Source organism: Podarcis raffonei, chromosome 8, assembly GCF_027172205.1.
Source record: "Podarcis raffonei isolate rPodRaf1 chromosome 8, rPodRaf1.pri, whole genome shotgun sequence".
NCBI classification, from domain to species: domain Eukaryota; kingdom Metazoa; phylum Chordata; class Lepidosauria; order Squamata; family Lacertidae; genus Podarcis; species Podarcis raffonei.
Window position 1 is genome coordinate 82268937 of NC_070609.1, and position 20712 is coordinate 82289648.

The 20712-nt window shown below is 46.6% G+C and overlaps 1 protein-coding gene across 1 annotated transcript in view; it reads left to right on the forward strand.

The window, feature by feature from the left end:
• The first annotated feature begins 3159 nt into the window (after nt 1-3159).
• Nucleotides 3160-20712, forward strand: part of ATP13A2 (ATPase cation transporting 13A2) — a 41026-nt gene continuing 23473 nt past the window's right edge. The window contains exons 1-8 of the mRNA XM_053401244.1: nt 3160-3277; nt 10422-10495; nt 11924-12091; nt 13391-13449; nt 15146-15248; nt 18162-18241; nt 18995-19072; nt 20302-20371. Coding sequence (XP_053257219.1) covers nt 3268-3277; nt 10422-10495; nt 11924-12091; nt 13391-13449; nt 15146-15248; nt 18162-18241; nt 18995-19072; nt 20302-20371 — 642 coding nt within the window. The 5' untranslated portion in view covers nt 3160-3267. The remainder of the gene's footprint in view (nt 3278-10421; nt 10496-11923; nt 12092-13390; nt 13450-15145; nt 15249-18161; nt 18242-18994; nt 19073-20301; nt 20372-20712) is intronic.

The window sequence follows — 20712 nt, forward strand, 5'->3', positions numbered from 1 at the left end:
TCCTTCTTTGGCACCAATTGGCCGACTATGCCCAGGAGAAAGGCCTCTGCCTTCTTCAGAAAGGTATATTTAAATACCTTTTTCATTTCATTATAGATCATCTCCCAGAAAGCCTTAATCTTTGGGCACGTCCACCAAAGGTGAAAGAATGTACCTTCATTCTCTTTACATTTCCAACATTTGTTATCGGGCAGATGATATATTTTTGCAAGCTTGACTGGTGTCATGTACCACCTGTATATCATTTTCATAATATTCTCTCTTAAGGCATTACATGCCGTGAATTTCATAGCTGTGGTCCACATGTTACATGGAGGTGAGGAGCCAAGACAAGTGTGTGTAACAATTTTTAAAGACTTGAGAAATTGCCAACAACAACAACAATAATAATATATTTTTTTATAACACCCCCCCCCAATCTGGCTGGGTTTCCCTTAGCCCAGAGGTTTTTGACTTTTTTGAGTCCACGACTCCCTTGACCAACTACATTCTTTCTGTGAGGCTCAGGAGTCCAGCTATGTCACCCCTTGCCAGTAGAGCTGGCAGCCTCTCGTCCTTTTTCTGACTCCTTCCTTTGTGGAGTGTCCCCTCTTCTCCTCTCCCCTCTCCTTCGGAGTCCCCTGGACAGCCGCAACTGCCGCCCCTTCCCTAAAGAGAGGTGCCTCCTCACGCTGCCCCACAGGGGCCTGGGAAGTACCCCCTGGCCAGCTCCAGAGGCACCGTTCGCCTGGGGAGCTAGTAGCCAGGGGTGCTGCAACAAACAGCTGTGCAAGCCTTTGGGAGGCAGAGATGCAAGAAGGCATGGGGGGGGGCGAAGAAAGAGGGACAGAGGCCAGTGTTGCTCCCAGCACCCTTGACCATCATTCTGTAGCAGGAAAACCCCCCCCCCCATCATTCAGTTTGTACAAACTTCACACACACTCACACTCACACACTACATACGCTACGCTTCTGTTATAAATTCATAGAAAATCAACCATACATCGGATTTGCACTGTTCCACTTTTATTTTACTCCATGAAGGAAGGACTACAAAATGGGGAAGGTTTGATACAGGCCAGCCATAATCCCTTCACCATCCCAGCACATCCACAGGAGCCCTGCCCAGTTGCTATGCCAACCCTGATTGTCCTAGTTACAGAAAGGTAGCCGTGTTGGTCTGCCATAGTCAAAACAAAATTTTTTTTTCCTTCCAGTAGCACCTTAAAGACCAACTAAGTTAGTTCTTGGTATGAGCTTTCGTGTGCATGCACACTTCTTCAGATACACTTGAAACAGAAGTTGCCAGATCCCTCTATATAGTGAGAAGGTGCCATTTTTCACCTTCTCACCCCTTGCTTTTTCCTGTAAGACCTATTGCAGTCGTTAAGAGTCGTCAACAGGCTCATCACAGCTATCTGCCAATCACCCATCCCCACCACCCTTCTGAGTAATACCCCTCCCCACCTTCTCACTATATAGAGGGATCTGGCAACTTCTGTTTCAAGTGTATCTGAAGAAGTGTGCATGCACACGAAAGCTCATACCAAGAACTAACTTAGTTGGTCTTTAAGGTGCTACTGGAAGGAAAATTTTTTTTGTTCTGATTGTCCTAGACAGAAGACAATCAAGATCACAAAGAACTTCCATATGGGAGTGGATTCAGCATGGACTGGAACAAAGGACAATGATCAGATCTTCCCTCAGGGGGCAGGAAACTGCGACTACCTTTTGTCTTCTGAAAATGACTCATGGGGAGGGGGGAGAAGGGAATCAGCCAGGTGACAGGACACTCAGGTTACCACCACAACTCCTCCCTCAACCCCTCCTTTCTGTAATGTATGCATGATGTTTCTGGGGGTGGGCTTGACCTACAGGATGGGAATTTCAAAAGTTTTTATAAGGTATGGCACACCAGTTTTCTGTGTCTTTCCTCTCTCCTGCAAGTGAGGGGAGCACCCTGTTGCAACAGTTCAATAAAGGCCAAGCCTACAGGCTGCTGTTTTGCTCCAAGTTATCCTGGTTGGTGTCTTTGTTTTTGTCCAAGGGAGCCCTCGGATTTTTCCGGTAACAATTCAAGGCACCCCAGGGTGCCACAGCACCCTGGTTGAAAACCACTGCCCACCCAACAAGCATCAGACATGCATCACAGAAAGAGGCAGTCTTCTCTCCTGGCTTGTCTCTTGTCATGATACCTGACAATGTTTGCTGGTTGCCCTTTCCTGACCAGTCTGAACCTTTCCCTTGAAATGGTAAAGATTCAACAGTTCTTGAATCTATTGTCACAGATCTACCCTATTTATGTGAGATGTTTATACCTTTTGAAGGATTTGTAAGTGAAAAAAACTATTGGGAAAGGTTTTTCCTTCAACTGCAGAGTAAAAATCTGGGGTCATTATGAGGGTCAAGATGGCTTCAGGATTGCTCTCAAAGAACTCAAAGGAAGTGTCTTTTTTTCAGGGAATATTTTATAATTTTTGAATGGTGAAGGATTGTTTTTTCTCTAGGAATTAGTTTTTATCCAAGATTTTTTGTGATACGAAAAATAAAATAAAATAAATGAGCAAGGAAAGGTACATATAGTATCCACTTTCAATTCATAGTCTTTTTCACAGTCTGTTTTTCACAGACTCTATTGTCCTAGACATTGAAGGAGGGGGGGAGAGAGGTTGTTTAGGGAGGATTATTGATCCTTTCATTCTGTTGCATAGTGTCTTTCCATCAGCGTCCTCTGGGTCAGTCCTTAATTTATAATTTGTTTGTATTGGCCCTGTGAGAGATGGGAAGGTTCGTTGTGTTCAGTTGCGAATCAAGATGGGTTACCCTGACCCAACAACCTGCCCCTCTACAAACAAGCCGCGCTGCCCTTTTTATTTATAGCACTTTTTTACTCTCTGCCATGGCTTGGCGCCTCTGGACCTGGAAAAAACTGCAGCTTAAATTACCCTCTCTTTTAATAAATATGTGTGTGTCGGGGGGGGGTGGAATTTATTTTATTTTATTTATTTTATTTTAAAACGATGCAAGGAATGTGGAATACGCGACTGGTGTTCTTGGGCCCTCCTGGTCCCCCATACCAGGGGGAAACCTGGGGAAGGGGCGCCACTTGAGCCCCTGAGGGGAGGAACTACGACTCCCGGCAGCCTTTGCGCTAGGCCCCGCCCCTCCAGCTGGCCGGCCCCGGACCCTCAGCTGCAGCTGCTTCGCGCTGGCGGGCAGCGCGCGGGAAGGAGGCGGCTGCCGTTGCGGCGCTGCTCCACTTCCACTTCCTCCTCGTGGAGGGGGGCCATGAGCTCAGGTGAGCCTCCCGGCGAGGCAGGGAAGGGGGGGAAGGAAGGGGGGGTCTCACCCTTTTCCTGGGATTGAGGGGGGCTCCCGGGGGGGGCGCCGCGGAAGGGAGCAGGTGCGGGGCGCTCCTTGCAAGGTCGGCCCAGGAAGGGACAGCTGATGCTGCTGCTGCTGTTGACGGGGTCGGGGGGCTCAGCGGAGAGGGCCCCCCGAGTCGAGATGGGGGGCACATGGTGAGGCAGACACAGACGTGCCCCCCACCTCCGGAGCAGCCTGGGCTGCCCCACGTCCTCCCACGTTCCCCAAAACTGCTGCCTTTCCTCTTTCATTTTCATTCGCCTCAGTGAGCGATTTTTTTTGAGGGGGAGGGGGAGAAAGGGAAAGTTTTTGAAGTTAGGCAAAGTGGGGCTTCCAGGGAGCCAAGGACTGAACCGCGGGGGGTGGGGGCCGAGTTTATAAAGGATGAAGGTTTAAAAAAATAATCTATAGTTTTTCTATTGGGAGGAGGAGGTTTACAGTTGGGAGCACAGAGAGCTGCTGGATCAGGCCCAAGGGCCCCCCTCTAGTCTGGCGGTGGCGGTGGTTATATGCATTTTGTGTTTTATGCCCCACGTTGGGTAAAAGATTCCTGCTTTGGACCAAAGGTGGTATATAAATTTAATAAATAATAATTCAGTAATTGTGTTCCCGCTGTGGCCATTCAGATGCCCCAGTGGCGAGTGGCAGGGCCTGAGCATCATTACCCCACCACCACTTCGCAGCAACTGGAAAGGCTGCTGCTTCTGATTCTGGAGGTTAATGCAGCTATCCTGCCTATTGTGATTGTTATCCTTCTCTATGAGTTGCTTCATCTGAGCACCAGAGTGGTCTGTCTTCTTTTTGATTCTTTTTTTACACCCTGTGAAACGCAGACTGGCAGCAACTGCTCCCTGTCCTCCTCCCTCTCTCTCTCTCTCTTACATACACAGACACAGAGGCTCCCAAATCAATCTTCTTTAATGGGGAGGCCCCAGCTGCCATTCTTAAGGTAGAAGTGGACACCACAGAGAGTCTTGCTGAGGCAATGGCAAGTTGGAGTTTGGGGCTTTGGCCCCTCCAATTCCCACCCGGAAGGGCCTCTGGGACAGTCCCTGCAGAATAGACATGAGAGAGACTGATTTGTGGAAGGTTCTGGGCCATCTTATGCCTTGAGCGGGGTGGAAAGTGGGTCTTGTGACTGGGATTGTATAAGGCTGCATAGCAGAGAATGTCACGGACCATCTTGGCTTGAGGGAGAAAGGGGGAAAGAAAGTTGTTTGTGTTGGGCCCAGCTGTGTGTTACAAACTCTGTCCTGGAAAAGAAAATGTGTTGAGCAAATGCCGTTGCCAAAACTGGATGTCTAGTTGCCATTTTTGACCAAGACGGCTCTAAAGTCTTGTTTTTCAAATGATGGGCTGACTGAATGATTCTCAATTAAATGTCTGGCTAGTTCAGATGACATCCTTAAGCTAGGTTAAGAGCTTTGAAGTTTGAAAGAAGAAAAGTCACTTGATCCAGGGACAGCCCGCATATCTATTGGCCTGTTCTGACCTCTTTTTCTTAATGGTGACTGCTCCTGCTCAGGCGGCACAGAAAAAGCATTTTGGTTCCAGAAATTCATTCCAATCGTGCAAATAAAATATAGAATTCTACAGGATGCGGTATTAGTGTGTGAAAACAGTCCAGATCCAATGATCCTCAGATGGTGGAGATATCAGGTGCCATCCTGGCTCCCTGGCATTTTCACTTGGCTGCAAGTGGTCAAGAGCCAGGTGCAAAATGTGCCTGGCTAATTTCAAACACTGCTCCTCATTAAGAACTTTCTGTTGCCTCTAAAACTGCTGGAGACCCCAAAAAGGCCCTTTGCACCAGCTCCTGAGATTCCAGCAAGGATTGATGCTTCCCTTTCAAGCAAATCATGAGGGCTAGAAACATGCTCTTTCAAAAGGGGCAGCTGCTTTTTGCAGGAAGCCATATTCAGTGGGCTGTCAGTTCTTCCCTGCCCCCCTCCTCCCTAACAGGCATGGTGACAGTAATGAAAGAAGGAGCTAACTTCATTCAGCCCACCGTCCAGGGTCTCCGGAATCTGCCACCAGCAATGCAGAAGCAAAATCTCTGCCTCAGTGAGCAAACCGGTTTCTCCTTCAGCTGTGGTTTTCCCCATCAATAATATTCATAGCTATTAAAGCAGCACATGGTCCTCACTGAACAACATGCAGAACACCCAGATTTCCAATGGGAAATTCAAATTTTGATGTGGCACTTCAAAACTAAGACCCTCACATTCTCAGTGTTTTAGACTCTGTGCCTCTGAAACAGTTTGACTGGCATCAAATGTGGGAACTCAGTTTTGAATGAATGCTTAAATATCCAAGACAGAGATACCTTCAGGTATCCAAAGTACTGTAGTTTGAGATAGGTCTGAATAAAGGCAGTCTACTAGCAAAAGGGTACAGCTTCCTGGCAAGGCATCTTCAGCAAACAAGTCCCCAGCCCCAGTGTGTTGGTGGAATCCTGCAGGGGGCTTCCAGACCCCTTTTCTGCACCCTGTCACAGCTTTTGTAGGAGGGGGGAGAGGGGCTGGGGACCTAGCAGGCAGACAACACCATGGTGGCTCTCCAGCTCACCTCCCTTTTGAAGCTGAGCCATGCATTTCCTGGTCCGATTCAACTCTGTTGTCTTGAACTCTTGCTGCCTTGAAGTGCAGCAGTTTCATGCAGCGATTGTGGATGCAAGGACCAGGTTGCCTCTGATAAGTTTAGGAAGCCAGATCTGCATGATGGAGGCTGCAGAACCGTGGCAAGGTTTTGTCAGGTAGTTTTGGAACATCATTTGGGATGGGGGTAGGGAGGTTTATATATATATGCACCTCTATGTTCTAGGGATGCAGGTGGTGCTGTGGGTTAAACCACAGAGCCTAGGACTTGCTGATCAGAAGGTTGGCGGTTTGAATCCCCACGATGGGATGAGCTCCCGTTGCTCGGTCCCTGCTTCTGCCAACCTAGCAGTTCGAAAGCACATCAAAGTGCAAGTAGATAAACAGGGACCACTCTGGCGGGGAAGGTAAACGGCGTTTCCGTGCGCTGCTCTGGTTCACCAGAAGCGGCTTAGTCATGCTGGCCACATGACTTGGAAGCTGTACACCGGCTCCCTCGGCCAATAAAGCGAGATGAGCGCCGCAAGCCCAGAGTCGGTCACGACTGGACCTAATGGTCAGGGGTCCCTTTACCTTTACCTCTGTTCTAGAAAGCTGACGGAGAATTTTTTTTCCACTGAGCTGTAGTGCCAGATGAGGAGGAGCCTGGTGGTTGTTTTCCTTTTTCAGGTCTGATCTAGCAGTCGAACTGAGTCCATTTCTGTGTTGTGTCCTGTTAGGCATCTCAGAGCCTGCCTGAAGCTGGGGATGAGCCACGTAGAAAAAAAAGGGATTTAGAAGAAGAGGTGGTGGCAGTTGTGTATCCTGGGGCTGCAAGCAGGCAAGGGGCATTTTGAGAATGGGACAGACCTTTGGGTGGTTGGTGTGCAGGACCACAGTACACACAGTCACAGAAAATCTGCTGTTTTTTTAACGGTTTATGAGCCTCTTGTGAAACGGATACCTGTCTCCCCCATCTCTTGGAATACTTACTTACCTTGTGAAGAGGAGTTGGGAGAAGGGAAGACTTATAAGCCTCTTTATCTGCTTAGGCTGATTCCTAACTTTGACCAATTTGCCAGCAAAAAAACTTGACATGTTCATAGTTCTTTGGCAAGAAATCATGAGGAAACTGAAAAACCGGGTAATCTATTTACTGCTCAGCGGACTTTCCCTCACCTTCATCGTCATCATTTTTTTTTGGATGCTATGCTCAAGGTGGCTTACAACATAAAAAGATTTACATAATCGCAAACATAAAAGAAGTAGTCATAAACAACAATAAAACAGACCAAAAGGTACACAACCAAATTGAACAGTTTCTACATTAAATCATAAGAACTAAAAATTAATATCAACAACAGCAACAAAACCCCCCTGAATAATAGTTTAAAGGATTCAGGAGAGGGGAGGAATTGGAGGGAGAGATGTCCTCTGACCATGTTTCAGGGGAGAATGTTGCTTTTAAAAAATCCACCCAAATCTATATTGTGGACATCCTTGTGAACGTGAATCTGCAGCGAGACTTTGCTTCCACCTAAAAGATAAGAAATGTTAATAAAGTATAAAGACTGGAGCCAAGCTTCCGGATCTATGATAATAATAATAATAATAATAATAATAATAATAATAATAATAATAATAATAATAATATTTTTTATTTATACCCCACCCTCCCCAGCCAAGACCGGGCTGAGGGCGGCTAACAACCAATAATAAAAACAAGTTGATTAAAATACAATTTAAAAGATAATGATTAATAATAATTTATTAATAAATTAATAAAACAGCAACCCAAAGTAATTTAAAACCCAGTACAAAAGACAACCAAATGTAGGTTTTAAAACAATAGCAAAAAAAATAAGAGCACCTACACCAGAGACCTTTTTACTTAGCTGGAAAAGCTTGTTGAACCAACAATGTCTTCAATTGCTTCCTGAAAGTACAAATAGTGGACGCCTGTTGCAGCTCAGCAGGGATTCATAATGTTTTAATAAGATTAATTGGCTGGTAAACAGGCACATGTGTGCAGAGAATCTTCCTGGCTCCGCTTGCCTTTACAGTTCTGCCCCCTGCCCTTACGGCTGGTTGCCTCCTTTTGCCCCAGAGCAGTGTTTCCCAAACTTTGGGTCGCCAGCTGTTTTGGGGCTACAGTTCCCATAATCCCAGACTGCTGCTCCTGTTAGCTAGGGGATGATGGGAGTTGTAGTCCCAAAACAGCTGGAGACCCACGTTTGGAGAAACACGGCTCTGGAGAGTTTTTTAGTGCTGAGGAAGTAAAAGGCTGTGACAAGCATGGGGCCACTTCAGTCCCCTATTGTGTTCCCACACACCACCAAATTCTGGAGGCGCACTTGCTTACCTCCATCAGAAGAGGGCATTTCTGAAAGCTTTGCACATAACACTTTCTGCCCATTTTGCTCATTTGGAAAATTCCACCTGATGAAACCGGTTTGGTCACTGGTAGCATTTATGGGGCTGGCTGGCGGCATCGTGCCCGGTCAACCGTGTGGCTTTTGACCTGAGCTTCCTGCTCTGTGGGTGCGTCATGTGTGCAAGCTCCCTTAGCAGGGCAAGCCAGCCAGCCAGCCGGCTGTCGACAGCAAATGGCACAGATAATCTGCAGAGCAACTTGGAGCTCCCCTGGCCTGGTGCCAGCCTGCTGCTTCCTGCAACTGTGTTTGGGAAAGGGGTGGGGCTGGTGGCGGATAGGTAGCACAGCCTCAGGTGCAGCTCGGCCACGTCTTCCCTTGGAATAATAGGACAGAAGCCCAGGAGAAACAAGTAAGCAGGGATTTGGGGTGGGAGCAGGTCAGCCCCCAAAGAAGGTAAGAGCATCCCTGTATCCCAACAGCCTTTTTGTGAGAGGATGAGAGCTGGTGAAAAGCGGAGATCTGCTGGGTCAAGACTGGCTGGAAGGCCAGGCAGCTTCACTCAAGCTCTTCCGCCTTTGTCCCAAGACCCCACCTTCTGAAATAAGGAGTAATAGTCAATGAAGGAATTGGAGAAAATGTGGACTATGGCAGATGAAAATGATGGACTTTTCGGAGCTAGCCGACCTGACCAGAAGGAGGAGGAGTACCAGGAGGAATGGATGAAATTTAAAGAATATTTAGTTAAATATGTTAAGATGATTTAAATAGAAATACTTGCAAATACCAGATTGGCTTAGGATTTAAATATGTGATGTTATAGAATAATATGTTTAAAGTTAATATGAAAAGTAAGAAAGGTGTTAATTGATTAAGTAAATTTTATGAGAAATTAGTTTTGGAAAACTGTTACAATGATATACTGTATTTTTCACCCTATAAGATGCACCAGACCATAAGACGCACCTAGTTTTTGGAGGAGGAAAACAAGAAAAAAAAGATTCTGAATCTCAGAAGCCAGAACAAGAGGGATCGCTGCACAGCGATCCCTCTTGCTGTTCTGGCTTCTGGGATAGCTGTGCAGCCTGCATTCGCTCCATAAGACGCACACACATTTCCCCTTACTTTTTAGGAGGGGAAAAGTGAGTCTTACAGAGTAAAAAATTCGGTACGTTGAAATTCAGCCAGGGGGATTCAAGGAAGTCACTTAACAATGTTAATAATAGCGGAATAATTATAGTTAGGATTTATGTTGGTTTGTTTGTTTATAAATTTGGAAAATCAATACAAAAATTTGAAAAAAGAAAAGAAAATGTGGACTAGCATTGGCTTTGCTGCAAGTTCTCTGAGTAACAGAGTGTCTTTGCAAGAGCAGAGTATGTGTGATTGGCTGCAAGGGCTTTGCAAGACCTCGGCTACTCTCCAAGCTAATTGAAACGGGGCTTTCAAGATCTTTGCTCTTCTCCCTGTTCAATCAGACCCACTCATTCTCCTTCATAACTCAATTATTTTACAGCTCTCCCGAGACCTTGGTTCCTTTACCAGGGAGAGGGAGCAGAGGCAGCTTTCAATAAACAAGCAAGCAAGCAAGCAAAAATTACATACCACTTACCAGAATGAGAAGGATGCGGGTGGCACTGTGGGTTAAACCACAGAGCCTAGGACTTGCCGATCAGAAGGTCGGTGGTTCAAATCCCCGTGACAGGGTGAGCTCCTGTTGCTCGGTCCCTGCTCCTGCCAACCTAGCAGTTCGAAAGCACCTCAAAGTGCAAGTAGATAAATAGGTACCACTCCGGCGGGAAGGTAAACCGCGTTTCCGTGTGCTGCTCTGGTTTGCCAAAAGCGGCTCAGTCATGCTGGCCACATGACCTGGAAGATGTACGCTGGCTCCCTTGGCCAATAAAGTGAGATGAGCGCCGCAACCCCAGAGTCGATCATGACTGGACCTAATGGTCAGGGGTCCCTTTACCCTTTACCTTTCCCAGAATGAAAGACCGCAGAGCAGTTCTGGCTGGGATTTCAACCTACTCCTTGGTCCATAGCCACAGCAGGATGAAGTACCTTTATGCCTTTGTCCCGCGTTTAGGGACATAATTTTGTACTGATCTCATTCTCTTTCTTATTGCAGACACCAGGAGGCTGCTGGGAGGCCGGCGACTCGGCTACTGTACCCTCAACCAGAGCCCCCCTAATGCCTGCATGGTAGGTACAGGGTGTGTGTGGGGGGGGGGGTGAGGCCTTTCGGTTATGGGAGAGAGAATCAAGGGCACAGCTCATTTGCCTCTGCTGCGTCATTCTTAAAGGTCCTTAAACCCTGTCTGGAGGCGGTTGGAGGATGGATGGTGGCTAACAGATTGAAGTTGAATCCTGACAAGACAGAAGTACTGTTTTGGGGGGACAGGAGGTGGGCGGGTGTGGAGGACTCCCTGGTCCTGAATGGGGTAACTGTGCCCCTGAAGGACCAGGTGTGCAGCCTGGGAGTCATACTGGAGTCACAGCTGTCCATGGAGGCGCAGGTCAATTCTGTGTCCAGGGCAGCTGTTTATCAGCTCCATCTGGTATGCAGGCTGAGACCCTACCTGCCCGCAGACTGTCTCGCCAGAGTGGTGCATGCTCTGGTTATATCTCACTTGGACTACTGCAATGCGCTCTATGTGGGGCTACCTTTGAAGGTGACCCGGAAACTACAACTAATCCAGAATGCTGCAGCTAGACTGGTGACTAGGAGCGACTGCCGAGACCATATAACACCAGTCTTGAAAGACCTACACTGGCTCCCAGTACGTTTCCGAGCACAATTCAAAGTGTTGGTGCTGACCTTTAAAGCCCTAAATGGCCTCGGTCCAGTATACCTGAAGGAGCATCTCCACCTCCATCGTTCTGCCCGGACACTGAGGTCCAGCGCGAAGGGCCTTTTGGCGGTTCCCTCGCTGCGAGAAGCCAAGTTACAGGGAACCAGGCAGAGGGCCTTCTCGGTAGTGGCACCCGCCCTGTGGAACGCCCTCCCACCGGATGTCAAAGAGAAAAATAAGTGCCAAACTTTTAGAAGACATCTGAAGGCAGCCCTGTTTAGGGAAGCTTTTAATGTAGGTTATTGTATTTTAGTGTTTTGTTGGAAGCTGCCCAGAGTGGCTGGGGAAACCCAGCCAGATGGGCGGGGTATAAATAATAAATTGTTATTATGATGATGATCAACAACAAAGTTTCATGGAAAGCCATGTGGATAAGTGAGGGAAGGAGATGGGGCGGGGACAAGTGCAGTATACCTGCTCCTTCCCCAAAGGAGGTTTTGTTGCCATGGGAACCGCTTTGCTCTTTTGCCATCAGGCTAGCAACCTGGATAGTCAATTCACATCCCTTCAGGTGGCCAGATTTGGCCTGAGGGCCTCCAGTTGCCAACCCTTGCGCTAGGTTGCAGTAGAATTCTTTGTGAGCTGCTATCATCACTGCAATTTAACCAAGATACCATTTAATTGGGCGAGAGAAGTCATTCCCCATCTCAGGAGGAGAATGCTGGGGTCTCTCTCAAATGCACCTTTCTAAATTGCAAGGGTCCCCCCCCTTGTGTGTGTGTTTGTGGAGGTCATAATTGGCATGGGCCTAAAACGCCTGTTTTTGTTCCACCCCCAGGAAGTCACAGGCTACCAAAGCAAAACATGGAAGATCATCCTCTGCCACTTTTTCTCTCTGCTGATGGTGGGAATCCCACTGATAGTTTTCCACTGGAAGCCACACTTCAAAGTCCGGGCCAAATGCAGTCGCTGCCCTCTCCACCAAGCTGACTGGGTGGTCATCCGTGTGAGTGGAATTGGCGGGTGGCGAGGGGAGAAGGCTGGGGAAAGAAGGGGTGGTGCAATGAAGCAGGTGTGCAGGCACACTTTTGCCATTGTACCCCTAATGTCACATTTTCAGAAATGACCAAGGGTCCTGGTTATAGGGGAATTAAATATATGAATTGCTGTGGACTCAAGTGTGTGGGGGTAAATAACAAAAGAATTGGCTGGGTGCCTAGATTCAAAACATGGGGCTAGCACACAGAAAGCCCCAGCAGAGTTTAAAATCAAGTCACAACTTGTGCAGCAGTACCATATCAGGAATATAGGTCGTTGGACCCTTTTATCCCGTTCATGATGCTCCCCTCTTTCTACCCCCCTTTCAAGGAACAGACCACACACTAAGTAAGCAAAATACTCTTGAGTAGAAAATACAGAATATGGCTCCAAACATGTGCTCTAAGCTTGGGAGCAAACTTACACATGTTCTCCTTCATTGGTTACATGGTGCAGAAAGAGAGAGAAAGGAAGTAGAAAGCTTCATTTCTGAGGGCGCGTGATCTAGTTGAGTCTAGGAACGCAGCTCTATTGTCTTAACCCCTTCATATACTAACTAGCCCTATACTTGCTACTTATGCTTGACTGCAGTTTCCCACACTGGTGGCATGCTGCAGATTGAGCCTTTCGTTCCACGGCGAGACGATAACATCCTTTTTGAGGGTCACATTTGAAAACAAACCCTGAAGCCTCAAGGCAGTTCAGTCAGGCTTGTCCAAGTCTTGACTCCGCTCCATGCGGAATGTGGCCCTTGAGGGGCTCAACAATTCTGAGCTTCCTTTGTTTGAGGGAGTTGTACCCTGCCTTTCAATAAAAAAACCCAAATTTAAAATGCACAATAAAGCAGATTTAATCCATGCTATTCAAAAATGTTCAAAAAGGTACCAAAACCCGTAAAAAACCCCACACATTACAAGCAATTCTTTGCTGCCTGTCTGGAAACTGAGGAATTTTTTTGTGGGGAGGGGGTATCAACACTCTGTACATGTCCTGTGAGCTGTGTTTGGTTTGGTGAGTTGCAGATTGATGCCCTCCAACATGGGGTTGGACTAAATGACCTTTGAGGTTCCTTCCAACTCTTCCATTCTATGATTTCAGGTGTCTGGGAGGTTTAAAGCTGCAGGTGTCAAGCCCCCCAGGAAAGAACTGGCTAGCTGTTTGATCAGGATTAGGGCCAGCACCTCAATCCTGTTCTCCTTTCTTTGATTCTGTGAACCAAACTCTTTCCCCACAGCTGAGCCAAGTGCCCTCTGTGCTTCTCTTCCAGGACCAATTTGGCCAGTATTTCACAGCCTGTGTCCGAACAGAGCAGATGGTAGAAGGCAGGTGAGTGGAGGCATTGGGGGCCACTCTCTCCTGGTCTTGAATTTGCAGAAAAAAGAATGAATTAGAAAGGGGCTGGGGACATGCAAACTGTTTGTGGGTCAGAGGTGTGCCCCACAATAAGTATCCAAACTCTGGGCCTTTGGCCTTGCAAATGAGGACCTGAAACGTATAAATGGCATTGCAGCAGTTCCAACTTTCAGTGGGTTCACCCCACCCTGTAAAAGACCCTCTCCATAGTGTTAGAAACTCACATATATAGTCTAATCGCCAAATGGCACCTTTAACCTAGGTTATGGTTGCCACAATGGAATGTCTAGTTCAGGCGTCAGCAAACTTTTTCAGCAGGGGGCCGGTCCGCTGTCCCTCAGATCTTGTGGGGGACTGGACTATATGGGGGGGGGGGAATGAATGAATTCCTATGCCCCATAAATAACCTAGAGATGCATTTTTTAAAAAAGGACACATTCTACTCATGTAAAAACACGCTGATTCCTGGACCATCCGCGGGCTGGATTTAGAAGGCAATTGGGCCTTAGTTTGCCTAGTTCTCCCCCCAACCCCCCGGGATATCATCATCATCATCATAATTTCTATACCACTTTCTATTTTAAAGAACTAATCTCAAAGTGGTTTAAAACAAGCAAGGATAAAACAAATTCACGCGTCAAGGAAAATATTTCAGATCCTTGATTAAGTGACGTTTTGTTTTCCCCAGTTGGCAACCTGGCATCTGTAGGATGTGAAACACAAGAGCAGTCAAGTACAAGATTCCTAGAGTGAACATGTTTACACATGGGGAGGGATGTTTGTCCAGCCAGCAGGTAAACTTCCTGTTTCCTTCTGGGCTGGGACAGACTTCCTCTGCATGTGACTAGAGGTGGGTGTGGCCTCACCTGTGCAGGTAATGACAAAAGCACAGGGCAGGGCAGCCATCTCTCACTCTTTCACCACATGCATCGAAGAAACAACATCTACTGAGCCAAAGATGCCCTCTTGGCTTCCAGCCAAGAGAGGACAAAGGGACTGTCTTCTTAAGAGATAGATTCCAAGTGTATGCTACTTCATTAAGCTAAGTCTGCCTTCTGGGATCTGATTGTGAACAGAATGTCAGTAAACTCTTTTTATACTTTTGTAGAAGACTGTGTCGTCTCTTTTATTTTATGAGGGAACAAGGGGAAAATACCAGAACAGTTATTATAGAGGCTTTAGCGAGCCTGAGCAAAACGCATCCGTTGCAAACTTAAAATTAAGGAGAATGTTACTCTGCTGAAATTGTGGAACTTGTTAACACAAGTTGGATAAGGATATAATCGGACAATATATCCTCTCCTGCATCCCTGAAAATTCCCACAGCACCCAGAGATCTCCACGTGGTTGCAGTTGGACCCGTGCCAGTTGCAAAACGTGCCTGGAGCCTGGCCAATTTCTAACACTGCCTCCCCATTGAAACCCACCCCCAATGCCTTGTTTACATTGATAACAGGGAGTCCAGATCCAGGTTGAAGTCATTCAGCCCATACTGAGAGAGGCACACTCTCTCTTGTTACGACTTTGCATGCTTCAGCATGACTGGGACTTACTCAGGAGAAAATGCATTTGGAGGCTAAACCCTCCTCTTTGAAGAGGATGAGATTCAAACTGAGATCTAAGCTCTGTGCTGTCTCCTTTGCCTCTTTCCCTCCCTCTTCCTCCAAAGCCTTGAGTATGCAAGAGACGGTGGAGGAGACAGCATCGCTGTGGGTGTGTTTGAGGATGAAGATGAAAGTCGAGACACGATTGGGCTCCATCGGAAGGAGGAGGTCAGTTCAGCCCCTTGCACCCCACGAACCCAGGACCTCTCAGTCTGCCTGACCCAGCTGCATAGGTCGCTGGAAAACCTCCAAGTATCCTCCCACGTTTTCCTGGAACCCCAACCTGTGCCACCTCACAGGCATGCATGTGAGCCAGAGAACTCAGATGGGCTTCCAAGTGCCTTTAGCTTCTATATTTAAATATGCCCCCCTTTTTTATATATATATATAATTTTTATTAGTTTTTTTAACATATCATTTTCAACAGTAATTGAACATACTTTTACATCTTATTCAAATTTTTGACTTCCATCAATCCTGTCTGAAAATTTTCCAATCTAATCTCTCAGTATGCATTTCTTATCTTCCCTATTACATTTCAAACTCATAACCAATATCTCCATCTTTTACTACTTTGTGTATTTCTCCTTACAAAACTTATTGTAGTCCTACTAGCGTAATTTGTTGATTACAGTTGCTCTTCAAATAATTCATATACTTCTTCCAATCTTCTGTAAATCTCTGGTCCCGCAGGTTTCAAATCCTTCCTGTCATTTTGTCCAATTCTGCATAGTACATTCATTTCATCTGCCATTCTTCTTTCGTCGGAATTTCTTCCTGTTTCCATTTCTGGGCTAACAATACCCTTGCCGCAGTTGTTGCATATAAAAACAATTTAACATCTTGCCTATTAATGTCCTGACCTATAATACCAAGTAAAAATGCTTCTGGTTTTTTTAAAAAAAGGTACAGTATTTTTCGCTCTATAAGACGCAACAGACCATAAGACGCACCTAGTTTTTGGAGGAGGGAAACAAGAAAAAAAATATTCTGAATCTCAGAAGCCAGAACAACAAGAGGGATCACTGCGCAGTGAAAGCAGCAATCCCTCTTGCTGTTCTGGCTTCTGGGATAGCTGTGCAGCCTGCATTCGCTCCATAAGACGCACACACATTTCCCCTTACTTTTTAGGAGGGAAAAAGTGAGTCTTATAGAGCAAAAAATATGGTATATTTCAACATCTTTTTCATCTCATTATATATCATTTCCCAAAAGTTCTTTACTTTTTTACATTCCCACCACATATAATAAAATGTTCCTTCTTTTTCTTTACATTTCCAACATTTATTATTTGTCTTATACATTTTAGCTAATTTCACTGGTGTAATATACCATCTATACATCATTAAATATGCCCTTATCTCAGCTTGAACCCTGCAAGGTAGTCTAGTCTGAGAGCGGCAGTGGGGAACAAGAGAGACTTGCCCAAGGCTGCCGCCTGAGATGCCAAAGACAACCCCAGTGTTAGAAAATGGGATAGAAAAGCTAGGAGCCAAATCAGAATGTCTAGTCGCCTTTTAAAAATATATATTTTTTTGCTGCCGGGTGAATTGGGGAGTCTCCACAGCTGATTCATACGTCAGCATGGCAGCAAAAAAGACGTGTCAGATCAGCCGACTGCAGCCAGGCAGGTGGATATGCTTTGCACCAAGGGTCGTGCCTGTGTATGTGCAATCGCAAAAGGCTGTTTGCCAGTCGCAAAATGCAACAGGTGCCCGGCTAATTTCAAACGCTGCTCAGAGCTCCCGGCAGCTGGCAGCCCCTGACTCTTGACCTGCTTTCTCCTCTGTGCCAGTGTATGTGCCCCCTTTGCCCAATCCACCCCCTTTGCATCCATCTCTCTCTTCCAGGTTCCATTCAGAAAAAGGGGAACAATGACATCCCACTCGTACATTGCTAAGGAGACCAGAAGAGCATAAAATGAAGTGTTTTTTTCAAAATTTTATTTTATTCACATAATATACATTCTTTAGGGACGCGGGTGGCGCTGTGGGTAAAAGCCTCAGCGCCTAGGGTTTCCGATCGAAAGGTCAGCGGTTCGAATCCCTGCGGCGGGGTGCGCTCCCATTGTTCGGTCCCAGCGCCTGCCAACCTAGCAGTTCGAAAGCACTCCCAGGTGCAAGTAGATAAATAGGGACCGCTTACTAGCGGGAAGGTAAACGGCGTTTCCGTGTGTGGCTCTGGCTCGCCAGAGCAGCGATGTCACGCTGGCCACGTGACCCGGAAGTGTCTCCGGACAGCGCTGGCCCCCGGCCTCTTGAGTGAGATGGGCGCACAACCCTAGAGTCTGTCAAGACTGGCCCGTACGGGCAGGGGTACCTTTACCTTTATACATTCTTTACAACAAACAACTCCAAAATAAGCAGACAATTCCAAAATAAAATCATGAAGGGGACAGGTTACCCCACCTAGGTCTCTGTAGTCACCCCGCCCCCACCAGGCCTCAAGACTTTCAAAATACTTTCTCATTTATCTTTTCTCACAGATGCTGCTGCATAAGCAAAGCGTTCTTTTTATCAGTGCAAGAAAGCTTCAAAAGCTAATGAATGGCCCTGTCAGTGCCAAGTAGAAGCAGGCCTGAGAACTGAGTCTTATCTTACCCAGTTGCAACAAATCTTGGACACGCTGACACACAGGCTTCTCAACCCCCTTTTTCCTGGGAAGGGCGCCAGGAGTCGCAAAACAGGAGTTTCTGTTCATGCTCAGGAAAACTCATGAGGCAGGGCTCCTGAGGAGGGGTAGAAAGGGGGGGGGAACTGGAGGGAATATATGCTGCGTGCAATGGCTGTAAAAGTTGTGCTTGCTTGTGAATTATCACGCTAGCTCCTTCTGCTACCCGGAAGGCAGAATAAATAGCTCTTTCTCTGGATTAACCCTTCGGTGTCTGTTTGACTCCTTCTTCTCTCCCCGGGTGCAATGCTCTTTCCATCCGTGAGAAAGGCCTAAAAAGGCTACAATCATATGTAACAAAACCATAAGTCTCATGTTTTCATTTACACGGATCTCCTCTCCGATATCTTTACTTGATATTTCTTGAAGTTTTTAACGGTAGTAGTAAAACATTAAAAAAAATCTTTTCAGAAGAACGTCCTTCGCTACTACCAGTTTGAAGGTTTGCGCTATATCTGGATTGAGAAGTGGGGTGTCTTCTGCAAGGCCAGGTAAGCCTCTGCCTTCGGGGTGCACTAGGCTGGGACTTTGCTCCCCCTTCTGCTGCCAGCAGCCGAAATTGTATAGTTTGCATGGGTCTGTGCAAATTTTCCTCGCCCCAAATTTGATTCCTGCAATTTGTATGTAGTAGTTTGTTCTAGCTTTTCATTTTGCTTCTAGCATGTTCTGTCCCATGACTGGTTCTTTGCTGTTGGTTACCAGAATGCTCTGGAATGTATCCAGCTAAGCAATACAGTGATACCTCAGGTTACGGACGCTTCAGGTTACAGACTCCGCTAACCTAGAAATAGTACCTCTGGTTAAGAACTTTGCTTCAGAATGAGAACAGAAATCGTGCCCCGGCGCCACCATGGTTCCGTGTGCTGCTCTGGCTCGCCAGAAGCAGCTTTGTCATGCTGGCCACAAGACCCAGAAGCTGTATGCCGGCTCCCTCGGCCAATAAAGCGAGATGAACGCCACAACTCCAGAGTCAGTCACGCCTGGACTTAATGGTCAGGGGTCCCTTTACCTTTACCTTTACCACTGTACTTTGATTAGACCCATTGGAATTATAGAACCTAAATTAGTTGTGTCTTCAGTGAGTCTGATCTGAGAGAGCCAAGCATTGAATGCAACCCTCTGTGACATCACAGCAACTTAGCCAATGGAAGCTCAGGGCTCCGAAATAAGGAAATGCCTGTTTTTAACCTGTTGCTGGCAGATACAGGCTGTCTCTTTGTCTCTCTCTTCTGTGTATTTTGCAGTGTGTTGGATGAAAGCTGGACTTTCTCTGATATCCACCTCTCCCTCTGTGGACTAAGCGCTGAAGAACAAGCTGTCAGGTGAGCATGAACAGCACTGATGCCTATCAAAAGTTCATAAAGCTGCCCCTGGGCCGCCACCTGTCTTTCGTTTGCCAAACTTCTTTGATTTTTGCACCACAGAAATCTGGATTTTACTCTTAATTTTGCACAACTGAGGATCCTGCGAAAACAGCAGATTCTGCCAAAAGGTTCAGAGGCTGTTGGTTCAAATGCCTGCATTCTCTTTTTGCCCCCCCCCAGCAATGAAATGAAAGGGATGGTTAGAGGGATCAATTAATAAAGGCAGATTGATCTTGGCTTGAGTAACACTAATTATTTCTTTGAAATCCCTCCTTAAATGTATGAAATAAGCAATTCACACTTAATGCTCTACAGTGGTACCTCGGGTTACATACACTTCAGGTTACATACGCTTCAGGTTACAGACTCTGCTAACCCAGAAATATTACCTCAGGTTAAGAACTTCGCTTCAGGGTGAGAACAGAAATCGTGCTCCGGTGGCACAGTGGCAGCGGGAGGCCCCGTTAGCTAAAGTGGTGCTTCAGGTTAAGAACAGTTTCAGGTTAAGAACACACCTCAGGAACGAATTAAGTACTTAACCCGAGGTACCATAGTAATTTAAACACAGGGGCTTTATTTTGCTTTATAGATTCCACCATGGGGTTGGCGGGGGGGTGTGTGTGTTGTTGACTCTTATAAAAATGGCTTACAATATGTCTAAATCTGACGCAACTAACTGAATATTTGTTGGCACATGCAATAAAACTCGGCAGAAAAAAAGGCTTTCTAAATTCAGGTGTTTTCAGAATGTTCAGAATGGGTGCTGTGGTGGATTTCTGCATTTGAGGGGCTGTTGCCCAAAACCGTTGGATTAAATCTCGCTTTGGGTTTTCCAGCCTTCATAAGATGCGATGCAATGTGTGTGTGTTCTCCATGAGCACCGCTAGCTCCGTCAGAAGGGCTGCAAAACCTATTTGATCTGGTTCTCTGTGGCAAGACCTGAGCTAGGAAGGGGTGTAGATTAGTTTCTTTTGTTTTGCTCTTCCATGTTTTTTTTTAAAAAAGCAGCTCTTTATATCTCTTTGATGTTGATGTTTTCTTGGAGCCTCTCAGCTCCCCCAGCCAGGTTGGGTTGGCTAGAAATGCAAACAGATGCAGCCCAGTCACGAAACATCTGGTGATATTATGGATCCTGTGCCAAAACTGACCTGTGCATTCTCTTCTCTCCTCACCCTCTGCTTGGACAGGAGAAAGATTTACGGGCGGAACCTGATCGATGTACCTGTAAATTCTTACTTCAGGCTGCTGAGAGATGAGGTTTGCCTTTATGGAAATAATAATAATAATAATAATTTATTTATACCCCGCCCATCTGGCTGGGTTTTCCCTGCCACTCTGGGTGGCTTCCAACAAAACACTAAAATACAATAACCTATTAAACATTAAGTGACGTGGGTGGCGCTGTGGGTAAAAGCCTCAGTGCCTAGGACTTGCCGATCGAAAGGTCGGCGGTTCGAATCCCCGCGGCGGGGTGCGCTCCCGTTGCTCGGTCCCAGCGCCTGCCAACCTAGCAGTTCGAAAGCACCCCTAAGTGCAAGTAGATAAATAGGTACCGCTTTATAGCGGGAAGGTAAACGGCGTTTCCGTGTGCTACGCTG